The following is a 22,550-nucleotide window of genomic DNA, read 5'->3' as shown; positions in this document are numbered from 1 at the left end:
CGGTTCTATTTCCATGGGGATCACGTGACTCGGGTCTACTACACTTCTGTAACGCAAGCTGTGTGAGCGTCAATGCTGATCTCGCTGTTTGCGTGTAGGCGTTGTTACCGCTATCTATGCTGTCTATGAGTGAAATGAAACATGGGGTCCACGCGGTGCTGACACGCGCAGGAACAGCACACGGTCCACGGACTTTTGTCCGTTTTTCCCCGGACCGTCCCACGCCTCCTCCTGTTCTCTCGATCTGGTGGCAGAGCTCCCGGGTTTCCAGGAAAGCAGCGTGTCCGCAGCGGCACCGGCGCAAACACGTCTCTGGAGGAGGAGCCGCCGCGTCCGCCGCGTCCGCCGCGCCGCTCGGGTTCACCGGTGTCGTCGCGTTGACGCCATACGCCGATTGTGTCGACGATAAAGTTGTTGTTTTATTTTACTCGCGGGCGCGCGCACGTACGTTGACGGCGACGAAGAAGTGGCACGCGAGTGAACGAGCGTTTCCGTGTGCAGTAAGGGGTCACGCGTGTCGCGCCAAAAAGTGACTGCCTGCCAGAAATCGATTGCCGTACGCGGGAGCGCGCACAGCAGCTTTACAGCAGGCGTCGATCGTAACCGTTTAGCTCCACGCGGTGACGCCAGGACTTTATCGCAGCAACATGTTTTTTCTACATGTGTTTACTCCCCACGTTGTGTCTGCTTGAAACTGTACGAGTGATGAGGACAGTTTGTACTGTATGAAATTAAAAATATCGATATGATGATGGGTTTAAAACAGTGAGTACGAGGTGGTGTATTAATTGTATTTGGTCACTAGATGGAGACACCTCATTGGCAGAGATGACCGCGTGCGTGCGTGCGTGCGTGCGGTGGGACTGATGTGGGGTTTTGCTTCACAGAGGTTAGATACATGTTTACTGTATAGAAACTGTGCACTGCTCACTGCAGAGTGTGAACAGGGTAAAAACACAGGGCAGATGAGAGTGTTAGACTGAAGATATACATGCACAGCTGCAGCTGCAGCTCCCAGACAATGGCAGAGCCATCAGATAACCCGGTGACAGGACCCGGAGTTGAATGCGAAGTCTGCAGTGTGAGCAGTGAACAGAACCGAGCCAGAACCGTTCCCTGCAGGGCCCCGTGTTGCAGAGAACCATGTCAGGCTCCAAACTGCAGCCGGTTTGAGGGGTCGTCTGGTATCCATGAACACAGATGTTGCTCCGCCCCCGTGTGTGTTAACGTGTCCCTCTGGAGCACAGCCTGGATGCTGTTTAAAGCACTGGAGAAGTCAAAGGACATGGCGCTCACTGAGCTCCCAGCCCAAAAAGCTCTATTTAACAGGAAGGTGACAGCGTTTTCATCTCCGATGCCAGGGAGCAGGACATCACATGCAGCTTCATGCTAGCAGAGGGCGGGCTGAGATGAAAGTGATGATTTCTGATTTTATTTTGTTGCAACCTCATTTTCAAATGTCACAGTAAAACCTTTCTGGCCTGAAGCGATCCAGAAAGATTTGTCACTCACTCCTGGCAGATGCTGTATCCTCCAGCTGATCCCAGACCAGTGTGGCTCCTTTCCCAGAGATGAACCCAGTAACTGAAGATGTCTCTCGTGACCCAGTGTGAGCTGAAACAACATGAGCTGAAACAACATGCAGCTACAGTAGCGTGTGTTCATCCTGTTAATGAGACTGTGCTACACTTCAATGTAAAACTCAGACGTGTCCCACGAGCTTCTACTGTTGTACACTGCAATACGTCAATCACTGCAGTAACTAGTTCTCCCACTGACTGAGCCTCCTGAACAGGACCAGCAAATAAAACACGTGACTGTTGTATGTGCTGTTATTAGAGAACGTCCTTTGTTTGGATCAGGACTTGGACCTTTGTCCTCTGTGTCCACTTATCACATCCTGTCTCAGGAAAACCGGTTTCCTTGTAAGAGACATGATGTTGTTGTGATGTCTACTGAGTTTGAAAGTAAATAGTCAAATTAAACAATTTATTAATTATTGTATTGTGTATTTGGTAAATTGATGTATTGTATATTTATTCTTATAAAATGACACTTACTGTAATACATCAAACATTAATTACAGTGAAATAGTTTTAACTATTTAACTACTGCTGAAACTTTGCAATTTTCACACTATGTGACTTTCGCAAATGAAACCACAGCTGTTCATTTAGAAGAAACTCATACGACAGAAAGAAATGAACTGATTAATACTGCGTTGAACGAAGCAAACGGAGCACATCTCAGTCTGATGTTGAGAGTAAAACTAACATAAAACATTACAGAAAAATGCAGGTAGAGTAACTACTACTGCTCTTTGGGCATTTCCCATCAGGGATCGACACAGTAATTCATCCTTTTCCATCTCACTCTATCCTGAGCATCTTCTACTCTCACACCTGCCAACCTCACGTCCTCTGTCAGCACATCCATGTATCTCCTCCTTGGTCGCCCTCTTGCCTGTCAGCTCCATCTTTAACATCCTTCTACCAATATATTCACTATCCATCCAAACCATCTCAGTCTGGCCTCTCTGACTCTGTTACTAACACAGGCACCGTGAGCCGTCCCTCTGATGAGCTCCTTCCTGATTCTGTCCAACCCCGTCGCTCCTAAGGAGAACCTCAGCATCTTCATCTCTGCTGCCTCCATCTCTTCCTCACTGCTATCGTCTATAACCCATAGAGCAGAGCTGCTCTCACCACTGTCTTTACACCTTGCCTTTGAGTCTCACTTTCCTCCACCCGCTACAACCCACCTGCACGTACCAAACCTCCACCTCTCCAGCTGTTCCTCCACCTGCTCTCCACTCTCACTGCAGATCCAGCATCATTGTCCTGGGAGATTCCTGTCTGTCCTCGTGTTTCAGCCTGTCCATCAGCATAACAAACAAGAAGGGACTCAAAGCTGATCCTTGGTGTCGTCCCACCTCCACCTTGAACTCCTCTGTCTGACCTACAGCACATCTCACCACTGTCATACTCTTCTCATACATATCCTGCACTACTCTGACATACTTCTCTCCCACAGCCCTGGTCATTGTTAACCCGGGCCTCCACCGATCCGGTATGAAATTCTTATGGACATATTTGAAACTTGCATATTTCTTGTTTGCAAGTTTCGCCTTTCCTGACCCCCCCCCCCTATTTATCTGAGCTTGGGACCGGCACAGAAGTCACTGGCTTGGCTTGGCCCAGTGGCTAGATTCAGGTAGAGCAAATTAAATAAAATTATATCAAATTTAATCAAATACTCTATAAAATTAAATAGAATAAACACATTTACGGATGTTAAACAGGTTCAGGTTAAACGTTTTTTCCAAATGTTCATTTTACTTTTTATGTTATGACCCTCACCAAATGACCAAAACTATGAGTGATGCTTTAAGAACATAACATGTAGGCTTTCCTTCAGAAAACTACACTGTAGTTTTATTGTTGTTTCCTTTTGCACATTTTTTTACTGTTTTATTGGTATTACTGTTGACTATTATTTTATCTTGCACTATTATTACTGTTTTTTTCCTTTTGCACAACACAAAAACTTCCCCATTGTGGGATTAATAAAGTCGTACCCTATGATATCCTACTTGAAAAAGGTTGTTCCACGAGCTGTGGAGGATCCAGAAGGTTTCACTGTAAGTCCAGATTAGTCAGAATCCTCAGAGATCTCGCCACACACGTGAAATAAGTGTTGTTGATCTGGTGAAGGATGATGGAAAATGCAATGCACATGTCTTATCTTAACGTTACTATTGAAACTCTGGTGGAATCTAGTGTTTGTGTGAGTTCAGCCAAGTGGGTTTAAATAAAATGGATGAAAAAAATGTCAAATCAATTACACAATGCTGTCGAGGGTTTGAAAACTGCATAAAAAGTTTGTATCAGAATTTCGAGGTCACCTCTGCCAGTGAGGTGTCGCCACCTAGTGACCAAATACAGTCAATACACCACCTCATACTGTTTCATACTGTCTTCACTGACCTCATCACCCTCTGCAGACTGGTTTTCCTCACCATCAGCCTTTCTGAGATTCACACACAAATGCCAAATGAAAATTATCATTCAATAAATGTTTCATAATGCCTACAAATAACCCTGGCCTCCACCTCCACCCAAGAAACGGGCCACTTCTCCAAAAAAACGTTTCCCTAAAACCCGGTTGCAGTGTGTCGTTTCTTCCCTATGTTACAAATGACAGGTGAAGCAAAGCTTTGCCCCAGGCTTCCACCAGCTCCACAAACAATAAATCCCCTGTCTTTGTGCTCTAAATGTGAGTATATACACATTAATATACATATTATGAGGCAAAAATAAGCCTCTCATCTAAAAGATATGGGCTTTAATCACTTTTTCACAACATGAAAGAATCTCACTGGTTTAACTGGTCTCAAACACATAATAAAAGTTGGTTTATGCTGCAGAGCAGAGCAAAACGCAACACTAAACTATTTATATAAACTATTAAACTTTTTATTTTCATACAGTATAAACTGCCCTCATCACTCGTGCAGTTTCTGTTCTAACACTGAGTTGGGGCCTGTTGTAGACACAAGCGGCAGCAGCCGAGCCTCGACGTCACTAGCAGCGTTAGTGAAAACACACCAGACACCCATTACCAATCTAGTTAATAGTTTATTTAACAACGCATGCCAGACATGATCCTATTCACATTGAAGAATACAGGTTTGTATTTGCATCCAAATACTCACTACGTCGGTTTCGTATTATAACCTTGCTAGCTTTCTCCTCGTGGTCCTTACAGGGCATCGCTGTACACTCTTAATGGAAGAACTGCATGCATTTGAAGGACATCAAATAAAGTGTGGCCAGCAGGGGGACAGGTCCCTTTCAGTTGTAGAAGCACAACGTCAGCAGTTATTGCAGAAAAAACATGTGCGTTAACCTCTTTGCGAGATTAGGAGGGAAGCAGATCATCATATGCCCATGATTCCACAAAGATACAGCATAGGAAAATATTTAGGAAACACTGTACATTGAGACTCTGTTGAGTTGTGTTGTGTTGGCACCTCCCTGTGATTAGTGTCTGTTGTTACCACACATACAGTGTACGCTTCCTTCCGACAGCAGCCATGTCAAAACCTATTTTAGATGCATGGTCACATATTCTACTTCATTGTTTGTTACTGGAAGGGAGGAAAAGAGCAGATCTTTCGATAATACTTCAAACAGGAGGTTTTTATAGTTGGGGATGAGCGGTGTGGCCTTTGCTTGGTTAACCCTGTCGGCTTCAGCTGTGCACAGAACAGACTGAGCACAACTCAGATTGTGTCCATTTGGTTTGGATCTACTGTGCATGACCAGAGCTTCTCCATTAAAGCACAGCCCCACATGAACCTGAAAGGATCACTTCTACTTACAGTTGGGAATTCATGGTTCCTTCATATGCTGTTGTCAAGAAAATGTAGAACACAAGATAGAGTTTCCATACAATTCCAGAAGATTCTGGATTTGACCCATAAAGCACAGTGATATATTGAAGCCATCTGCTAAAAAAACAAAGTCATATAATTACTTAAATTATTTATAATATATTTTATATATATTTATTTATTATTTTCTGTGCGACATGAGTCCACCATGTTCTGTACTGTACGTACTAACTTGCATCACTGGGGTAATGTTGTCCCTGAGCATTGACTTGGGGTCAACCATTCTCCTTTAAAATTCCTTTTTCTTGATTGCGCAGCTACAATGTTACATTTCTTTACCTGTACTTAACTGTTACATCTTAGTGTGTGCAGCCCATGGGACCCATATTATGCATGTGTCCACAGTGATTAGTGGGTCAAAGAGACAGTTCACCGCCTGCCAGTCTGAGAAGGTAATGCTGTAAAGTTTAAATGGGTTCTATCGTCAACTAAGCATTAAGGGCTGATTGCACAATAAACAGCCAGCGAAGCTGCTGTATAAGATCCAATTGACTTGCATTATAGCAATTGAGGGATTCAGCAATTGAACCTTTAACCTTTCTTGATGAGTGGTTCAGATCTGACTTATGCCGGTCCACCAGCTTTACGTATGTCCAGTATTGATACAACTGCATAACACCTTCAAGGTCAAAGTGGGTCAGAATTAGTGGGTGCATGAACACGTGTTGTGACACAGAGATAAGTCAACTCATGCAATTCAAGAAAGAAACGAGAGTAACCGCAGCAGCAGCAGCAGACTGTGCTGACACTGTGTCTCTATCCCTGTGTCTCATTTTCACGTGCAAATAGTATTTTGTTCAGCTATTATTAAAATTAGGTGTTTTGGTGCGTTCAAATAAATTTCCATATACGAACAATGCAGTCTGTCAATAAAAATGACCCCCTGTCTGCATGAGCACAACAAAGGCCTCTAAGAGTATGAGAAAGCCACATGTTAAAAATAAATACTCAGAAAGAGAACGATTTCACGTGGTTTAAAATCACGTCAGTCTGTGCATACGCCACCCATGCCCGAAAGGCACCCTAAGTTTGGTTTACTGGCAACTGCGTTGCCTTGTCAACATTACATTAGAAAACCCCCATAAGCTGCATAACAATAAAACTACTTTAAATACTTTAAATATGATTGAAATTTACAGTATATCAGACAATCCTATATTTAATAAATACTATTATACATCAGCATTTAGTGCATGTAGATGGTCGTCTTTTATTAAATTTAAAATCTTAATTAGAAAATACTTAAAATCCGACAAAAATATCACTGAGAAGATATAAATATTAATTTGTAATTCAAACAGGCATTTACTGTAATTATCCATAATGAGCAAGAAAATGTCAATAAATGGCATCAATCTCCAAATAAATTCAACATGATTGAACTTAATTGTAATAGTGAGGAAGTATAAAACAAATAAAACAAAAAAAATTAGTTTTACCTATTTTATCTTTACAAAGCTGTCAGAGTAGTAGGACATCTTATCCCCTTCAACACGTCTTCTACTAGAATAAAAAATAAGGAGGCTTCAAAACTCTGGCTTTCATTTTTTCATATTAATATTAATCCCACGGCTTCCCGTCCATGTCACACCTGTCATATATCGCAACTAAAATGCATATGCTTGGCAGCTTATTCTGAAGCTCTTTTATTTAAAAGTAAGTGTATAAACTAGCTCTTTCTTCACGTACTGTTGCCGACCTATGCGTGATGTACAGTGGACTCAGCCATTTGGGGCGACTGCTTCCTCGTAAAGTCTCCTTTTGCAGACTGGCTCTGAATGCAAGTACACAAAGAAAGGAGGAAAGCAAATGAAAGACATGTATGTAACGGATGAAGGACGGATCATTGGGTGTAGGTGGGTGTAAGACCACTGCAACATAATGCCACTCAAAAAACCTGAAGGAGGACTGAGCTACAGGAGAGCTACGTGGTTGCGTTGAGTGGGAGGATTTTTGGTGTCAGGTGCAGGCAAAGAAGGTTCGCGTCGGGTTCACCCAGCAGGCATTGCTTCTGAAGGAGGCTCATAGCGCCGTCTCGTCGCCATTTTTTTGCAATTGCACTTGTTAAAGCTCTCAGATCTGGTCTGAAGTTCAGGATTTCCCACCGATGTGTAGGATTTCACTGGCCATGTGTGAGTGTGGACACGTGTGCGTGTCAGCTGCCCTCACTCTCTTGCTTCGCTCGCGCTTTCAAACTGAGACTGTAAACTGAGACTTGACCGCTGATGTCAGCCTTTACGTTTTCTTTTGTACTTTTTCCATCAACTTTCCACTCGCGGCTAATTCCACCAGTCTTTACTGTTCCAGTCACTGCACATGCAGACTGCTGACACTTGACAACCATGACTCCAGACACGTGATAATGGAACAAAAGAATGAAAAATCAATGTGCTGCAACATGTGAACAAGATGTGTTTGATTTTTCTGTGAAATGGTGCTAAATATTGACTATTTCATAGATGTTTAGTGTATCCAGAGGTAAAGTGTTGCCTTACTACAGCTACTAGTTCTAGTACATCCAGGAGAGAAATGACTTCCCGATGGATCCAACCGGTGCTGCGGTCGGACAGGTTGGGGTCAGCGGAGTATGCAGATCGTATGTAGAGAGGAAAATATACAGAAATTGAACATTTCGTGACAAAATGTTTGTCCTTTCATCGTTTAATGTATCTAGTAGCAACAGTGCGCGTTCTCTGACTAACATGTTTAGAAATGTGACGTGGCACAGTGACAGATGTCTACTGGACATAAGGGTGGAAGACATACAGTATGAATACACCTTCCACTGTCGTAACACACAACGGAGAGTGAATCTCCTACGACCGGAAGAACCGAAGAACTAATCTAGGCTCATAGCTCTTTGTTTTTCACTGGTGTACAGTAGACCCTTAGTGATTCCCGTCCCATTCTCTGCGGTTTGTGATCCAGAGAACACTTTTGCTCCTGCACTAAGTATGAATAAAATCATATTTTCTTTTCTAACCTAAAATGTACGTACAAAAGCTATATATCTGGTCCAGATCAGCCTCTGAGGGTAACTTCAAGCTGCCTCCACTTTTCCCCTCAGCCCTTTTAGCTTTCCTCCCTGGTCCTACCAGTCCTTGTCATGTGTAGTTCTGTCTATCAAAGCTACGAAACGCTGATGGTGTGGCCAGCTTCCTCATGGAGAGACTGTCAGTTTTGGTTGCTTCGGGCCTTGCTCCGGACTTGGTCTTGAGCAAAGGGTTTCTGGTTACCGCCAGGCCCCGGGTCCCCAGCCCAAGACCCCGGTCTACCCCCAAACCCGTTCCCCTCTCCATCCTCTCACTCACGGACAGACTCTTCCGGTGCGGAGGGGCCAGCGTGAGGGAAGGATGGGAGTCATCTGAGGAGCAGCTGTTTGCTCGCTCTAGCCTGGAGAAGGGGGAGCAGAGGGGGGATGGACTGGGCCCACTTAACACTCCAGGGCGAGGAGTGTCAGAGGCTGGAATCAGCTCCTCGGGATCCTCTGGGTCTGACTCTGTGTGACTAAGCTCGGCCTCTCTCTCGGGGTGAGAGGAGGCCACATCTGGGGGCTTATCGAAGGGGAAGGAGGTGGAGGCTCCAGGGGACTGTGAGCGTTCTGCAGGCGTGTATGGAGCTGAGACGCAGCGCGTGTCGATGCAGTCGGTAATGCTGGTGTACTCTGCCGCTTTCACCTGGACTCCCACTCCCAAGCTGTAGCATCCCCTCGGTGTAAACATGAGGCTGTGGGATTTGACCAGGGGAGGCTCGTCCGGGAACGCTGCGCCTGTTGAGAGGTAGCGGCTGCTCTTCGAGCGTTCCAGCAACCCGGCCGAAGGAGGCGGCGATGCTTCCGTGTCCCAAGTAGCTAAGGTGGTGTCTGGCATGAGGCTGGTTGAACACAACGACAGGTCGGCAGCGGCGCTGTCCTCAAACATGACTCCGGCTGTGTTGCTGCTTCCTGCGCCGCCCTCCGAGTGCCTGTCCAACAAGCTGCTGGCGGCGGCGCCGCTGAAGTCCCGGTGTCCCGGCAGCACCGTCTCCATGGTGTCAGACTGGACCGAGCAGTCTCTCTGGAGCGGTGGGACCACGCGCAGGGAATCCAGAAAGACCTCCCCCGGTCCCACCTCCTCAGACGTCGAGACTAAGATATCGATGCATGATGAGGGACGATGCTGCTGGGAGACCGAGAGCGTCGCCAGGGGGAGGGGCTTCGAGTCTTTGGGGGCTGCTGACGAGGAGACGGATTGCGAGCTGTTGGCTCGGTGAAGACTGAGCGAGCGTTCTCTGAAGAAGCTCTCGGCGCGCTCAGCTCCACGTTCGCCACGTCCCACATAAAAAGAGTGGCTCCTCGTCCTTGTAGCTATGCCAGTGGGGGAGGGAGGCGACATGGAGCCCTCCGCCGTCGCCTCCAGCGCCTCCTGAAAGCGGTAGGCGGTGCCCTCTGTGCTGTTGAAGCTGCTCTGGCGGAGGATGTAGGCCGCGTCCGGGCAGTCCGACTGGCGCAGTATGTACGCGGAGTCCGTGCAGTCGGAGGAGGTCCGAGAGCGTGCTTTGTTGACCTCGCCGCGCTCGACGCCCGTCACGCGTTCGAGCGCTGTGGCGATTCGCCCGATGAGCTCCTCCATTTGGGCCAGACGGATATCGACCGTCTGCAGCGACGCCTTCATGAAATGCTCCCTCTCATTCACTTCCTCCAGCCGCATTGCCATGTTCTCCACTCTAACAGAGGAGGCAAGAAAGAAACAAGTGGCAGCTGATATGAAATGATCGCCTTTATATCAAACATAATAAATATCAGCACTAGAGCCCATTTTAGAGTGTGCTGTCTTTAAGTTGCATGCACTTTGTGTAAATTCCCCGTGTTTTATTTGGTTTTCTGCCTCTATACGATATCACCATGAGTATTGCATGAAAGGAAGACTGTGTTGGACCTTTCAGAGGTGACTCTGATCCGCTCATCATTAGAGGAGTGGAATCGGTCGTCTTTTTCTCTGAAATACTCCTCTATACATTGCTCCTCAAAGTCATGGACTTTCTTCAGCTCATCTTCTGTGATGAAAAGCTCTGTGGGGAAAGAAACAGGTATGCACCATATTTAGTGTAGCTGACGGGACTGGTGATTTTTATCATTACGTGTCCATACTGGGTTTTTCACACCGGTTAATGGTTTATCTGTCACTCACTCAGCCCATAATCCCTCTCGTCGTCATCGTGCTTGCGCCAGCGACAACACAGGTGCTTGAGGACCATGGTTATGTGGCTGAAGATGATGAGAGGTGGAGGAAGGACTGGGCGCTCGTGAAAGGTCATAATGAGCTGGTACCGCTGGAACTTCCAGACCTGGTTGGAGATGGACTTCACCTCGAAGAACGTATTACTGTGATGATGGAGACGTTCACACAGAGGCGTCACATTAGAAATATAGCATTAATGAGCTGAACAAGCCACCAGGGGAAAATCGCAAATCCTAACCTAACGTATTTATTTATACTGTAGCATTGTCTTTTGTAGCAGAGCCAAGCTCAGAGACAGACAAATGAATGCTACGTAAATAAATGCTTGGTCTAATGTGATTAAACTTTCAATTGAACTTCTTTGTAATTACTCTGACAAATGTTAAGAAAACGATGATGGCACCTGCTACAAGGATTATGCACAAGCACAATAACAGATCATTATCATGATAATGTCTCTGTGGAAGATGCGCTACCTGACCCAATGTGCTACCAGTCTCTAATAACCAAGGCTTAACTGCGCCTGTACAGACGCTGCTTCTTTTAAACATGCAATAATTTCAACAGAACAGAGGTTAAAATGTGCATCATTGATGTTTTGAGCTTGGAGATCCTGTCCTTATGTTTTTACGTACTTGAACACAGCTATGAGGAGGTTGACCAGAAGTATGTTGGCCACCAGCAGATAGCAGGCCATGATGGCGGGGACAATCCAGGCCCCGGTCTTACAGGGAGGCAGGGCCACCACCACCCCATCCTCTGTAGTGATGTTCTGCCCACAGGGGGCTGCACAACACCATGAAATAAACACACACACAGGTTAACGTAAAGCAAAAAATGCATCAGATAGCTGAATCCATCAAAATGACATTTTAGAAGACAACTTTGAAGCACAGGTATAATAGACATGAACAGAAGATAATACAGACAGAAATAATATTGAAAATAAAGTAAAGGCAAAAAAGACACACAATTTGACTTCACACAGTTTCACAGGACGACCACAAACAAAGAGACAAGCAGACCTGAAAATACCAAACAAAATGCATAACTACATATTTAGCAAACAAACAAGAAGCATAATTTATTGCTATGCTTCTTTTTTAAAGAGGAGACTGGAGAAAGTGGAAGCTTTAATGGCAGGGGCTCGTGTTAAGAAATGTGCTTCTGAAAACAAAATACATAAAAAAACACATTCATCATGTAGAATCACAATTTGTTTCCTCAATATATTTAAACATGTAGACAATGTTTAAAATATATTGTCACACATGTGCCATAGCTTCATTTAGCAATGGTTGATTGCTCTGAATAATCTGAAATGTATTAAGGATACAGTGTGTTTTTTCCATCGGTGATGGTTCAGTTGCTGTGGCTTATCTGGAATCAGCATTTTTTGTTTGTTTGCCTTTTAGATTCAATATAGTTATGCTCATCATGGTTTGAGTTTCAATTGTGTCACACAATGCAGCCCAAAGACAGAGAACTGAAATATTTTTTTCTATTTTTTTTAACCTCCAAAATTTGGATTTAAAAACTCTGACAACTGAACCACGTGAAAAAACATATTATAGACGATGAGAGGTGGCTGTTCTGGTGGGTTTATGTGCGTAACTCCCAAATGATGTGAAATTAATCTTTGAATATCGGTTGCTTGCTTTTGTTATATAATATTAGTGGCATTATTTTGGCAATGTTGCAGCTGCTCCAGCGAGAAGCTGAGTCGGCGTAAAAGGGGGGTGTGGTTAACGCGACAGACGGCGTTAACATGGCAGGTTCACGTCTTCAAATGAAACGAAACATCAAGGGGAATATCAAGTTTAAGGCTTTGATAGTTTCTCTTGTTGTTTGAACGTGAAAATTATTAAGAGAAAAATTGTTTCAAAAGTGCTACTGCCATGTAACAGAGCCGTTTGCCAGCCAATGCCAGAATTAGTCAGGGTAAAGTTGCTTACAGGACACGGCCTTAGGTCAAGCTACTGGTTGAACCAATTAACTACTTCCAAAACAGGTAATCTCATAAAAGCTTTGCTTACTTTGTTCGTTCAAACTCATCTTTGTTTTCCACAGAAGATGTCGCTGAGGAATAGTACTTGACTTAAGATGCTAACGCATGAAGGCAACTTTAACCTTGGAGCAGGTGGAGCTGCATGCACACTTTGGTCTCAAGTGGCCTTTAGTGGTTGGCATGACAAGGTGGCAATGTGAGGATGATGAAGGAGAGGTGGGACATGTAGATGCGGTTAAATTGAGAGCTATATCTATAGATTTACTGGGATTTTGACTGCACTGCGCAATGTGGGATGGACCATTATTACGCCAGGTTCCGTGAGTTCGTAAGTAATTTTCGACCAGCCAGAGTTTTTCATTCAGCCTTTGCTGTAACTTCCTACTATGCATATCTGAAACAAAGAATGAAAACATTATTTCAGATCTCTTCTCTTTGGGCCACGCCTCACACTCTGTACACACCATCATACTGTATATTCTACCATACATAGAGACAACAGAACAGCACACGAATACACTACTGCTCTCAGGACATTTTCTCACAGACACTGCTCAGTCTCTTTTTGACTGACTCTGTCTACATGGTACGAAAAAATGCAGAGACCAAAAAGATAAAAGACAAAATGATAATAAACAGCAAGGTTCTTTGGGATGAAGCTAAGTAATGTCACAGAAAGATTATTTAGACAATTGCGGAGCAAAATAACATCTATAAATAATTACCTGTTCATTATAATAATAATTGTGGTGTAATAATTGTGAAAAATGTTTATGCAAGACATCTTGAGCAGAAATGACTCAAAATAGATTCTTTTCTGCAATGATAAACTGAAAGTGTGTGCCCTATATTACTAATGAATCAACAAACACGTTTAACATCTATTCAAAGCCTCTGACACTATAATCTTGAACTTACGGTCAATCTGGTCGGCAAACACTTCTCCGTAGATCATCCAGTAAGGCATGAAGAAGATGTTCCTGGCTAGCATCCAGGACGGGTCCTCGTTAGGGTTCAGGATGGCTTGGCGTGCCACCCCAAAACTCATTAGCACCACCAACATGATGATCACAAAATACATCATGTCGATCATCTGACAAAGGCCGGGAGGTAGAGGTGGGTCAAAAAAGGAGAGGAACAGAAAAAAAGAAGTGGAGATTGTAAGAAAGCAATCGTGATTTATCAAGGAGGGATAAATAAAGTGAGGACGCACTAATGAGGCAAAACAGAGGAACAGGGACGGATTGTGTTGAGCTGTTACAACCTCAGAAGCGGTTTAAGGTTTGATGAATGACGGCCCACATTTGCATTTTTTGATTGCTATCCCGCGCGGATTCATGGTTGGTAATCGAACTTCAATTTAGTTTGTTCTGGAATAGAATCTGAAGTCAATATTTAAAATGCATTTAATTTAGGTTTATCCCTGATTAATTCAGGAAGTTAAACAACTAAAGTGAGAACGAAAAACTCCTTCTCTGGGCTAATTTATATTCCACTAACCTCTGTGCATACTTTGATTAAAGGTGTAATTGTCTTGTAGTCACACAAAAATTACAACCACGCTGGAGCTGTAGTGGTCAGTTGTAAAGCCATGATCATGATGGCAGTGATTCAGTGTTTTACTGTATTTACACTTTTTATTACTCTGAACCTCTGTGACTTTGCATCATGTCGGCCAATTAGCTGACCAGGTCAGTGAATGCAGGCCCAGAATGCTCTGCGTCCAACTAATTGCTGATTTTCATATCAAAGAGACTTTGTGCCCAGTGTTATACGGCTCACGTCAAAGACAGCAACATCAGACAGATACACATTTGGCCCTTTGATCACTTTTCTAGTTTTGCCTTTATTCATGTATCAGAGGCTCTTTTTGTGCTCTTTGAGATCAAACAAAGGTTTAAAGGCAAAGGCGTTTGTTGGAACAAGGGCTGCAGACCCCAAACAAATTCTACCCCTAAACGTGGGACTAGTTTATCTCATCATCCTTCTAGTTGTGTTACAGCATAATGGAGGAAAGACTATGTGACAGTTCCTGTACAGAAACACAGGCACACACACGCTTTGTCATCTCACCATCTTGCCAATCATCATCACATAGGGACCCAGGTACTTGTTGACTCCAAATATGTCGAGCAGCCGGATGTACCAGTAGATGATGTTGACACAGTAGATGACCCGGCCGTAGCTCATGAGCGGAGGCTCCTGAAGACGTAGAACCATGCCCACAGAGAAAATGAGGATGGCCATGAGGTCTGTGATATTCCAGTACTCCTGGAGCCACACCTTCACCTTCTGCAACAACTTCCCCGGCTCAGACATCAGGATCTGACGGAAGGTTGGAAGAAAATAAGGAAATGAAGTATTGTCGGAATAATGTGTTCATAAACGGAGAAGCTGAACGGCTGAAACGCCACGATGAGCTGCGCTAGGAATGCACTACATGAGGGCCGCCATGAGAGGGCAGTATGAGCTCATCAGTTTGAGAATCAAGCAGCTGTCTGAGCAGGCACTGTGCAGCTGTGAATGATGTGACACAATGATTAATGCATTTCATATACTTACAGACCAAACACTGCTACACAGTGGGCTCATATGGCCACATATATGTAATTTCTATTTACTCCTTCATCTTCAGTTTCCCATCTCTACATCCTGCCATCATTTCCATCGCCATCTGATCTTTCTCGTGACTTTCTCCTCTGTTTCCCCTTCAGCGATCCCATCCCTGTTTCCCCCTCTCTTGTGATATGGACATTATGCGAGGCCTCTGTTTACACCAGGATGACACGCTTTGTGTCACTTCGCTGGGCAGTGAACTGATTATTCCATGTTCAGTACAGCCCTACATCCGCGCTCCGGTACCTCTCTCATCTTCTCAATGCCATTGGTGAAGATGTAAGCGATGACAATCCATTCTTGAGGAGAAGGCCACAGGTCCATCTTGACCAGAACAATGTAGTTGAACAGCATCAGGTAGCCTACGTATGCCATCTATATACAGACAAACAGTTGGGGAAATCATTGTTTACAGTTGCTGTACTGTACATGACTGTGTTAATGTGTTTGTGTGTGAAGGACTGTACATCAGTGACATTCAATTATGTCTATGCAAATCTCAAGGCTTAAAAAGGTTCAGCTCAAATTAAATACTTATTCAGGGAATGACTGGCCCTTATTACACCTCATGTTAACGCAGGTGCTTCACACCTTATAATAGAGGTTCAATGTCAAGAAACCTTCTTCTTGTACAGTAATTCTGCACTTGGCCTGAAAATGTCTATTATGTGTCTCTTGTGGGCAAATCTATTTAAATCTATGTCAGCTGTCCATTTAAATTTTTCCTGCACGTATTTGTGAAGTGTTTCAGACTTCATATGATTTTAATCATAATTTAGTTAAAATATCTCAATATCCATCTTTATATGTATCTGTCCCTTTACATGTCCTCACATTTTTGGATTCCAGCCAGATATGGTCAATGTTTGATGTGCTATTTAAATATCACGCATATGTTAGTACACACACAGTTACTTAATACTGTTGATTGCTTCTAGCATTAAAATAACAATGGTAACTAAAAAAGCAACACCTTGAGTTCCAGAGTTTTTTGCCTCTCCAGATGTATGTCAACCATGCAACATGTGGCTGAAATGGTTTTCACAGACCCCTCACATTAGTTTGTGTGACAGGTTTGCTAACATTATTATAAGCAGGGACAGATGAAATGAATACAGATCTGTTAATGAGATTAAGAACAAATTTTGACCCTGAAAGAATTCAGATTCTCATCTGTAAGCCAAGAAAATTGACAATGGAATATTTTGATTTAACCCGGAGAGCAGAAGAAGAGGTGGGGGGAAAAGATGAGGGGAGGAAATAGCCAGTGAAGAGAAAATGGGATTAAGCAAAATATTTTCGTAGGAAAAATAAACAGAGTGATGTTTTTAATGGGCAAGGAAATTGCAGGAGCCAAAGAAGGTGCATGAAAAACATCACACAGATGCTCAAAGGCAGATACCGTATAAAACCCACTTCAAAGATGTCTGGACTTACAGGGTCCAGGTGGTGAAACTGCTGCTGTAAAATCCATCTTTCTATACATACCTTTCAACTTTTAAAAATAACATTTAGGTACCATAATATTTAGGTTTCAAAAAAGGTTTTAGTTTGTATACAGTGTTATTAATTCCTGTATAAAACCCTAATTATCTGATTCAGTCTCTCTCACATTTTTAGGTGGTGTGACTGAAGCTGAAAACTGACCGTATGAAACCAGAACTTCACAATCGGTGCATTGTAGAACTCGTATATCTTGCGTCCCATGGGGATGAGGCGGTGGCGCTTCTGAACCTCCTCAACATCCTTCTTTCTGGATGTCTCTGTGGTTACCTTACCCAGCATTGCCTGAGTGAATGAAAACCCCACATGGAGCGAGGAAGCAGAGAGCCAACAGTAAGAGAGGTCAACAGATGGAGAGAGTGGAGGGAGAAATTGGGAGGAGAGGATGAAGATGAAGACGGGGGCATGAAAGGGAGAGGTGGGATGGAAGGAGTCAAAAGCAGAGAAAAGGGAGAAGGAAGAAGGTGAGAGGGTTATGTCATGGTTCACCGCACAATTTTATCATAATCAAATAAGCAAGCGCAGGCAATGTCGTCATTCCAAATTGTGAAATGTATGTTTGAGGTGAAGTGTTGGGTGAAGGCTGGTAACACAGTATGACACAGACACTCATGGATTTGTGTCTCAGACAACAATTAAGAGGCAGAGGAGAGACAAGGACAGAAGAACATAAAATGAAAAGAGAGGATACAACATACATATCTCATTTCAATCTGTGACACATTTCCTTATCCATGAGAGAGGGTTCGGAGCCCACTAATCATATGCGTCATATGAGTCTTAATGTCAAAGCAACACCAGACCTCTGAGGGAGTTCACGTTAAGAAGCTTATCAGACATGGGCAAAGATAAGATGTTTGAAATCTCTGTCCATACATCTGAAATATGCATTGAGCAGATCGTAAGTGCTTCCAGGACCTTGAACAGGTCATTATTAAACCATCATTAAGTCCCATCATCTGTAAAGAATCAAGGGGTTTCTACGAACTTAACACAGCAAAGGTTTAGTCCCAGGCACAGACAGACAGGGCCTTCAGGGTGAACAGATTCAGATCACACCATGCCTTTACTGCACATACAGTAACATGCACTTTATGCTCCCAGTAAGTGGACAGGAGCTATGACACATTCATCACAGTGTGTTTTTTCTAGAGCATCTAAAGGACAGGATACATTCTCCCTCTGTGGTGTAGCAGTGTGTGTTCATCTGTATGAATCTTTAAGCGATTCATAAGTATCGGAGTGTGCATTTGTACAGTCAGAAGCCAGAGAAAGACGGGGGCATCGGTGCAGAGGCACGTTCCGTGAGCCTTTGCGCTGGCTTGCTGGCTATGACCAATGCAGATGGAGAGCATGTACAGAGGCGCCGAAAGGAGGTCGACTTCAGTTCAATCACACTGTGAGGCGACCCAAGGTCCAGTTTGTGTTTCAAATGTGCCCTTTAATCGCCCGTGTTGATTTAAACACACACGCTGGACCTCGGCTCCCCATGACGGATCAGATTGAAATGGAGCAAGCGCGTCCCGCCGTACATTTCATGTCTATGCAGATGGACCAACTCTTCCGCTGTGAGCTGCGAGAAGGTGCTCAGACTCTGCATGTTTTAAGCTCTGCAGCAGCAGGCACACATGGTTATATAATGCAAAAAGCCTGGGCGTCCCATGCTCAGCAGCCGACATGCCGAGTGGTATGCTGCAGCACTGATGGGAGAGAGTGAGGGGCAGCAATTGGCTCACATACAGTACTGTACCTCAACCAGATCTGAGATTGGAGAGAAAGAGATGAATGGAAGAAGAGCCTGAAAGGTGTGCGTGGGTGTGAGGGGTTTTGGGGGAGGAGGGGGGGGGGGGGGTATAGAGTTTGAAATTGCAGACTAAATAAATAAATAAACAGAGTAGCAAAGAGAGAGTTGGGCAGAGAACAAGCAGGACCAACGGGAAATAGAGGAGAGAGATGGAAGTAGAACATACACAAGGGAACCAACAAGCGGCGACAGACTGAGACGCTACAACTCCACGACTACGTCTTTGTCGAGACGACAAGAAACAGGAAAGTCTGATTTGGCTGGGAGAGTCCAGTTGGCCAGAATAGAGAAACAAGGATACGTGTGATATATGTGTTTATGTGTGTGCACGTTGTACGAGACTCTTTACAATGGACACAGAATCTGGGCTGTGGTTCGTGATCCGTTTTAAAACATACGTATGGTCTTAGGTTGTCATTTGTGTATAGATTCTGAGATGCAGGGCTGAGGTGGGTTCTCTCACCACGGAGTTGTACTGCGCCTCACAGTAAGATCTTACTGTGAACTCCATGTCTTCGTCCTCCTTCTCCTTCACCGGCTTCTCCGGCTCCTCCTCCTCCTTCTCCTGCAGGTAGGCCTCCTGTTCCTGGGGCATGTACGACATCTCGTCCTTGTTCTTGAACTCCAGATTCAAGATGTACGGTGGCAGGAGCAGCCCTAAGATCACCTGGGTGAGGAACGTCATCCAGAGAGGCTGTGAGCAGCGCACGGCACCGCAGATGTGACGGCGGCGCGCGGCTTCATGCGCAACGTTGCAGAAATTAGGACGCGGACGGCGTGGAACAAGCCGACCTTCATAATCGGCCCACAACACGCACACGCGAGGCTCGCATGCTATCGGTTCACGCTTGTTTACACCTTCCAGCCGTACTCACACGCGCCCGAACGACAAAGCTTTGGTGTTTACGGTGGCGCGGGAGAGGGTTTTGGTCGCTGAAGACATTTACCAAAGCATTAGACCTGACAAGCAGCGAGCGTGCTGTGCTGCCGGGACGGACGAGAGGGACTCGCACCCGCAGCGGACGAGGCAGCCGTGCCGTAGAAACGCTTCACTTACGTAATGGTTAAACAAGAAATGAGGCTAGAACGGAGCGAAAGGAAGAAAGATGGAAGGACTCAAGTTGTATATTCTGGTGCCGCCCAAATCAATGTAACTTAGGTGGCAATGAAGCTGAAAAGCCTACAAAGGGAGTAATGGTGAGCATGAAATACATCATTAACTATTGTAAACAAAGTCATCAGTTATTAAATGTAAATATGTCAATAATCTGTCTAAATTATTGATGTTTGAAGAAGTCAATGCATAAAGGTTCTGTGAGCTGAAGTGCTGAGCTGTGTATTTCCTGACAACACGTTATTTGCTGTATATCATGAACTCCTGGGGGAAGTAAATCTCGTTTGTGGTTTGTTTCCTGTCTTTCTGCTCTGATGGCTTTGTCTCACAGCGGCAGCGCTCTTTCTCCCTCCCTTCTGCAAAGGCCAGACCACACTTAAAGCAGTAGCAGTCCCGCCCTGCTCCGAGCCCGCCCGCCAGGCCCATCATCGTATCTCACTCTGGTGTATGAACGAATGCGAAGCCATTCAGCGGCTCCCAGGGCGGCTCTTCATTATAAATAACTCTAACCTCTGTGATCTGAGCAGCTGCCTCCTATCACCCCACCGCCAGACGTCTGAAAAAACCCACGCGAGCAAAATTGCTCAAGACTCCAACCACCAGTCTTAACTGAAACCTCTCCCCTTGACTCCAAAGGAAGTTCACTGCATGAGGCTTAATTTGAAATATGTGGGACACCGTGGAAGGCTCCTTTTGTAATTAAGGTCAGTTCTTCTGCACCCTCTGGCTTAACAGAATGAGTTGTAGGCTCATACTAATGAAATTGTGGTGTGGGTTCAAGCAGTAGCACCACTTTACTCAGACACCTGTCGCACTGGTGTTTCCCCCAAGTGTTACTGTACAATAAACCTCTTGCTTCTGGCTGATCTTACCATAACTAGTGACCTTAAACAGCTGCAGTCAAATTGAAAAAAAAAAAAAATTGTATACACATATTAATATTCTACGGAGAGTAAAAAACTGACATTGCATTTAAAGGGGGTAAATTTGTGGGTATTTGCAGACTATTCCAAACTTGTGGCCCACTTTATTTACCTTCAGGCCCGAATTCTTGCGCATGCGCAGGCGCCCCATCCACATGTCCGTCAGCAGCATCTGGCTGCAGGTGTGAGCGATGAAATCTCGGTGTTTGGCCGCTACAGCCAGCTGCAGGCAGGTGGCGTTGCTCCAGTTCTTCAGCTCGTAAGTCAGCAGCTTCATGGCCATCTGCTCGTCCTGCTTGTAGGACTGGTCTAGGAGCTCCACTGCCAGCTGGCCAAACTCTCTGGGAGACGATAAGCAGGACATATACAGGCACATGGAGACATGAACAGAGGCAGTAATACGCTTTGTCCAAACGTGACGATGTAATTAAGCTGGTCAAGGAATCCCGGAGCATCTGCCCGAATCCTGGACAGGACAGGGGATGCATACAAACACGAGCACATACTCACGTTGGTATTTACAGTATCATCTTGTGGGGGGTTTATATTAGCCTCTTTATTGTCCCAGAGTTTCACCCTAACCTTCACAATAAATTCTACTTGCCTAATAGGGGAAGCATCCCCTATGTTGCCTCCACCAGAAGTCTCACTGGAGCAGAGGTTCTGGTTGTTGCTTGTTGTACAAATAAAAAAATGATCACAGGCTTAAAGCTCCAGTATCTTTAAAGCTGCAGTAATGCTCTTTTCACAATGGAGCTGAAACATTGGAGGTATGAAATTATAAAATGAAGAAATGCTATAATGCATGGTCAATGCATGCACATCCATTCACACACGGTCACACTATCAGATGTGTAAAACTGCTAACACAGCACAAATCCTAGCTTCACCATTTTAATATTTACCTTTCTGAACAATAAAATCATGAATCAATAGCACGCAATAGAACGCAAGCCTGGAAATAAGAGGACTAATGCTTCACTATGCTGGAAATCAATCAGTCCTGTGTAGTTTAATGTATATTAAAGAACTGACAGAGCAAGCGGTTGAAGGATTTAAAGAAACAGGCACTCACAACAGCACTAATACACAGCATTAGTCACAAACAAGCAGTATCGCACAGCTGGGTGAATGTTTCAAAAACGATTTAGGAAGACTAGAAATAAAATGGTGAATATTTCATTTTATGTGCACCATCTCCAGAGCGTATCCTGTAATGACCCAACATGCCTGCTTGTTGGTACTTCCTGTACAGTATGTATGTCACATGAGTCCCACCGGAGCCTGGCTTAGTCTAAATCAAGCCAGTCTGCAGGGGAGAAATGATGTTTCTACATCTTCTTATAGTGCATGTACTGCGGTGTGAAGCCAAACATTCCATCTAGACATCTTGCTAAAGACTATAAAATCAAAATTATAATGAAACCTTTAACTGTATGTACACGGTTGCATTGCCCACCTGGAATTGTGATTTAGCTCCTGGGAGATGTCGTCCACCATGTCGTTCTCAGAAGCCTCGTGTGCCATGGCCTTACAGAGCTTACAGGCTACCAGGGCCTTGGCCATGGCCTCTTCGCCGTGCTGCCAAAAGAACAGCGCCATCTTCTGACGTTTCATGAGCACAGCCCACACCATCAGCTCGTGAAAGGGGAAAGGGAAGTGGTTGATTTCGGGGTCGTCCAAATCAATGTCCACCTCCTCTTCCCGTTTACGTGTAGTTTTCTGCCGGCCTCTGCGAATTGGCATGTCGTCCTGGTGGAGGTCCAGAATGAGGGAGAGTGAGTTTTCATAACATGTCTACAGAGATCGCCGCCGCCTGTTGATACCTAATGGCATAAAATACTGCACGGCCTTGAAGGCAGTAAATTGAAGACATTTCATAGCTAGGTTGCCATGAAAAGAGAATAG

The 22,550-nt window shown here is 44.6% G+C and overlaps 1 protein-coding gene across 12 annotated transcripts in view; it reads right to left on the bottom strand.

Annotated features, from left to right (window-relative positions):
- Window positions 1-4,617: 4,617 nt before the first annotated feature.
- trpm3 (transient receptor potential cation channel, subfamily M, member 3) overlaps window positions 4,618-22,550 on the bottom strand; it is a 97,453-nt gene continuing 79,520 nt past the window's right edge. For 6 of the 12 annotated variants that reach the window (XM_029160658.2, XM_029160656.3, XM_029160654.2 and 3 more), the window contains 12 exons: window positions 22,102-22,394; window positions 20,755-20,983; window positions 19,069-19,272; window positions 16,946-17,086; window positions 15,545-15,673; window positions 14,756-15,007; window positions 13,601-13,775; window positions 12,948-13,076; window positions 11,310-11,460; window positions 10,624-10,817; window positions 10,372-10,504; window positions 4,618-10,159 (listed from right to left, as the gene is read on the bottom strand). In XM_029160658.2, coding sequence (XP_029016491.1) covers window positions 8,560-10,159; window positions 10,372-10,504; window positions 10,624-10,817; window positions 11,310-11,460; window positions 12,948-13,076; window positions 13,601-13,775; window positions 14,756-15,007; window positions 15,545-15,673; window positions 16,946-17,086; window positions 19,069-19,272; window positions 20,755-20,983; window positions 22,102-22,394 — 3,630 coding nt within the window. In that variant the 3' untranslated portion in view covers window positions 4,618-8,559. The remainder of the gene's footprint in view (window positions 10,160-10,371; window positions 10,505-10,623; window positions 10,818-11,309; window positions 11,461-12,947; window positions 13,077-13,600; window positions 13,776-14,755; window positions 15,008-15,544; window positions 15,674-16,945; window positions 17,087-19,068; window positions 19,273-20,754; window positions 20,984-22,101; window positions 22,395-22,550) is intronic. The other 6 variants (XM_029160653.3, XM_041072030.2, XM_029160660.3 and 3 more) reach the window with 3 other exon arrangements.

This window comes from Betta splendens, chromosome 9, assembly GCF_900634795.4.
Source record: "Betta splendens chromosome 9, fBetSpl5.4, whole genome shotgun sequence".
NCBI classification, from domain to species: domain Eukaryota; kingdom Metazoa; phylum Chordata; class Actinopteri; order Anabantiformes; family Osphronemidae; genus Betta; species Betta splendens.
Note: the sequence above shows the minus strand (reverse complement) of the source record. Positions and strands in the feature narration are given on the sequence as shown.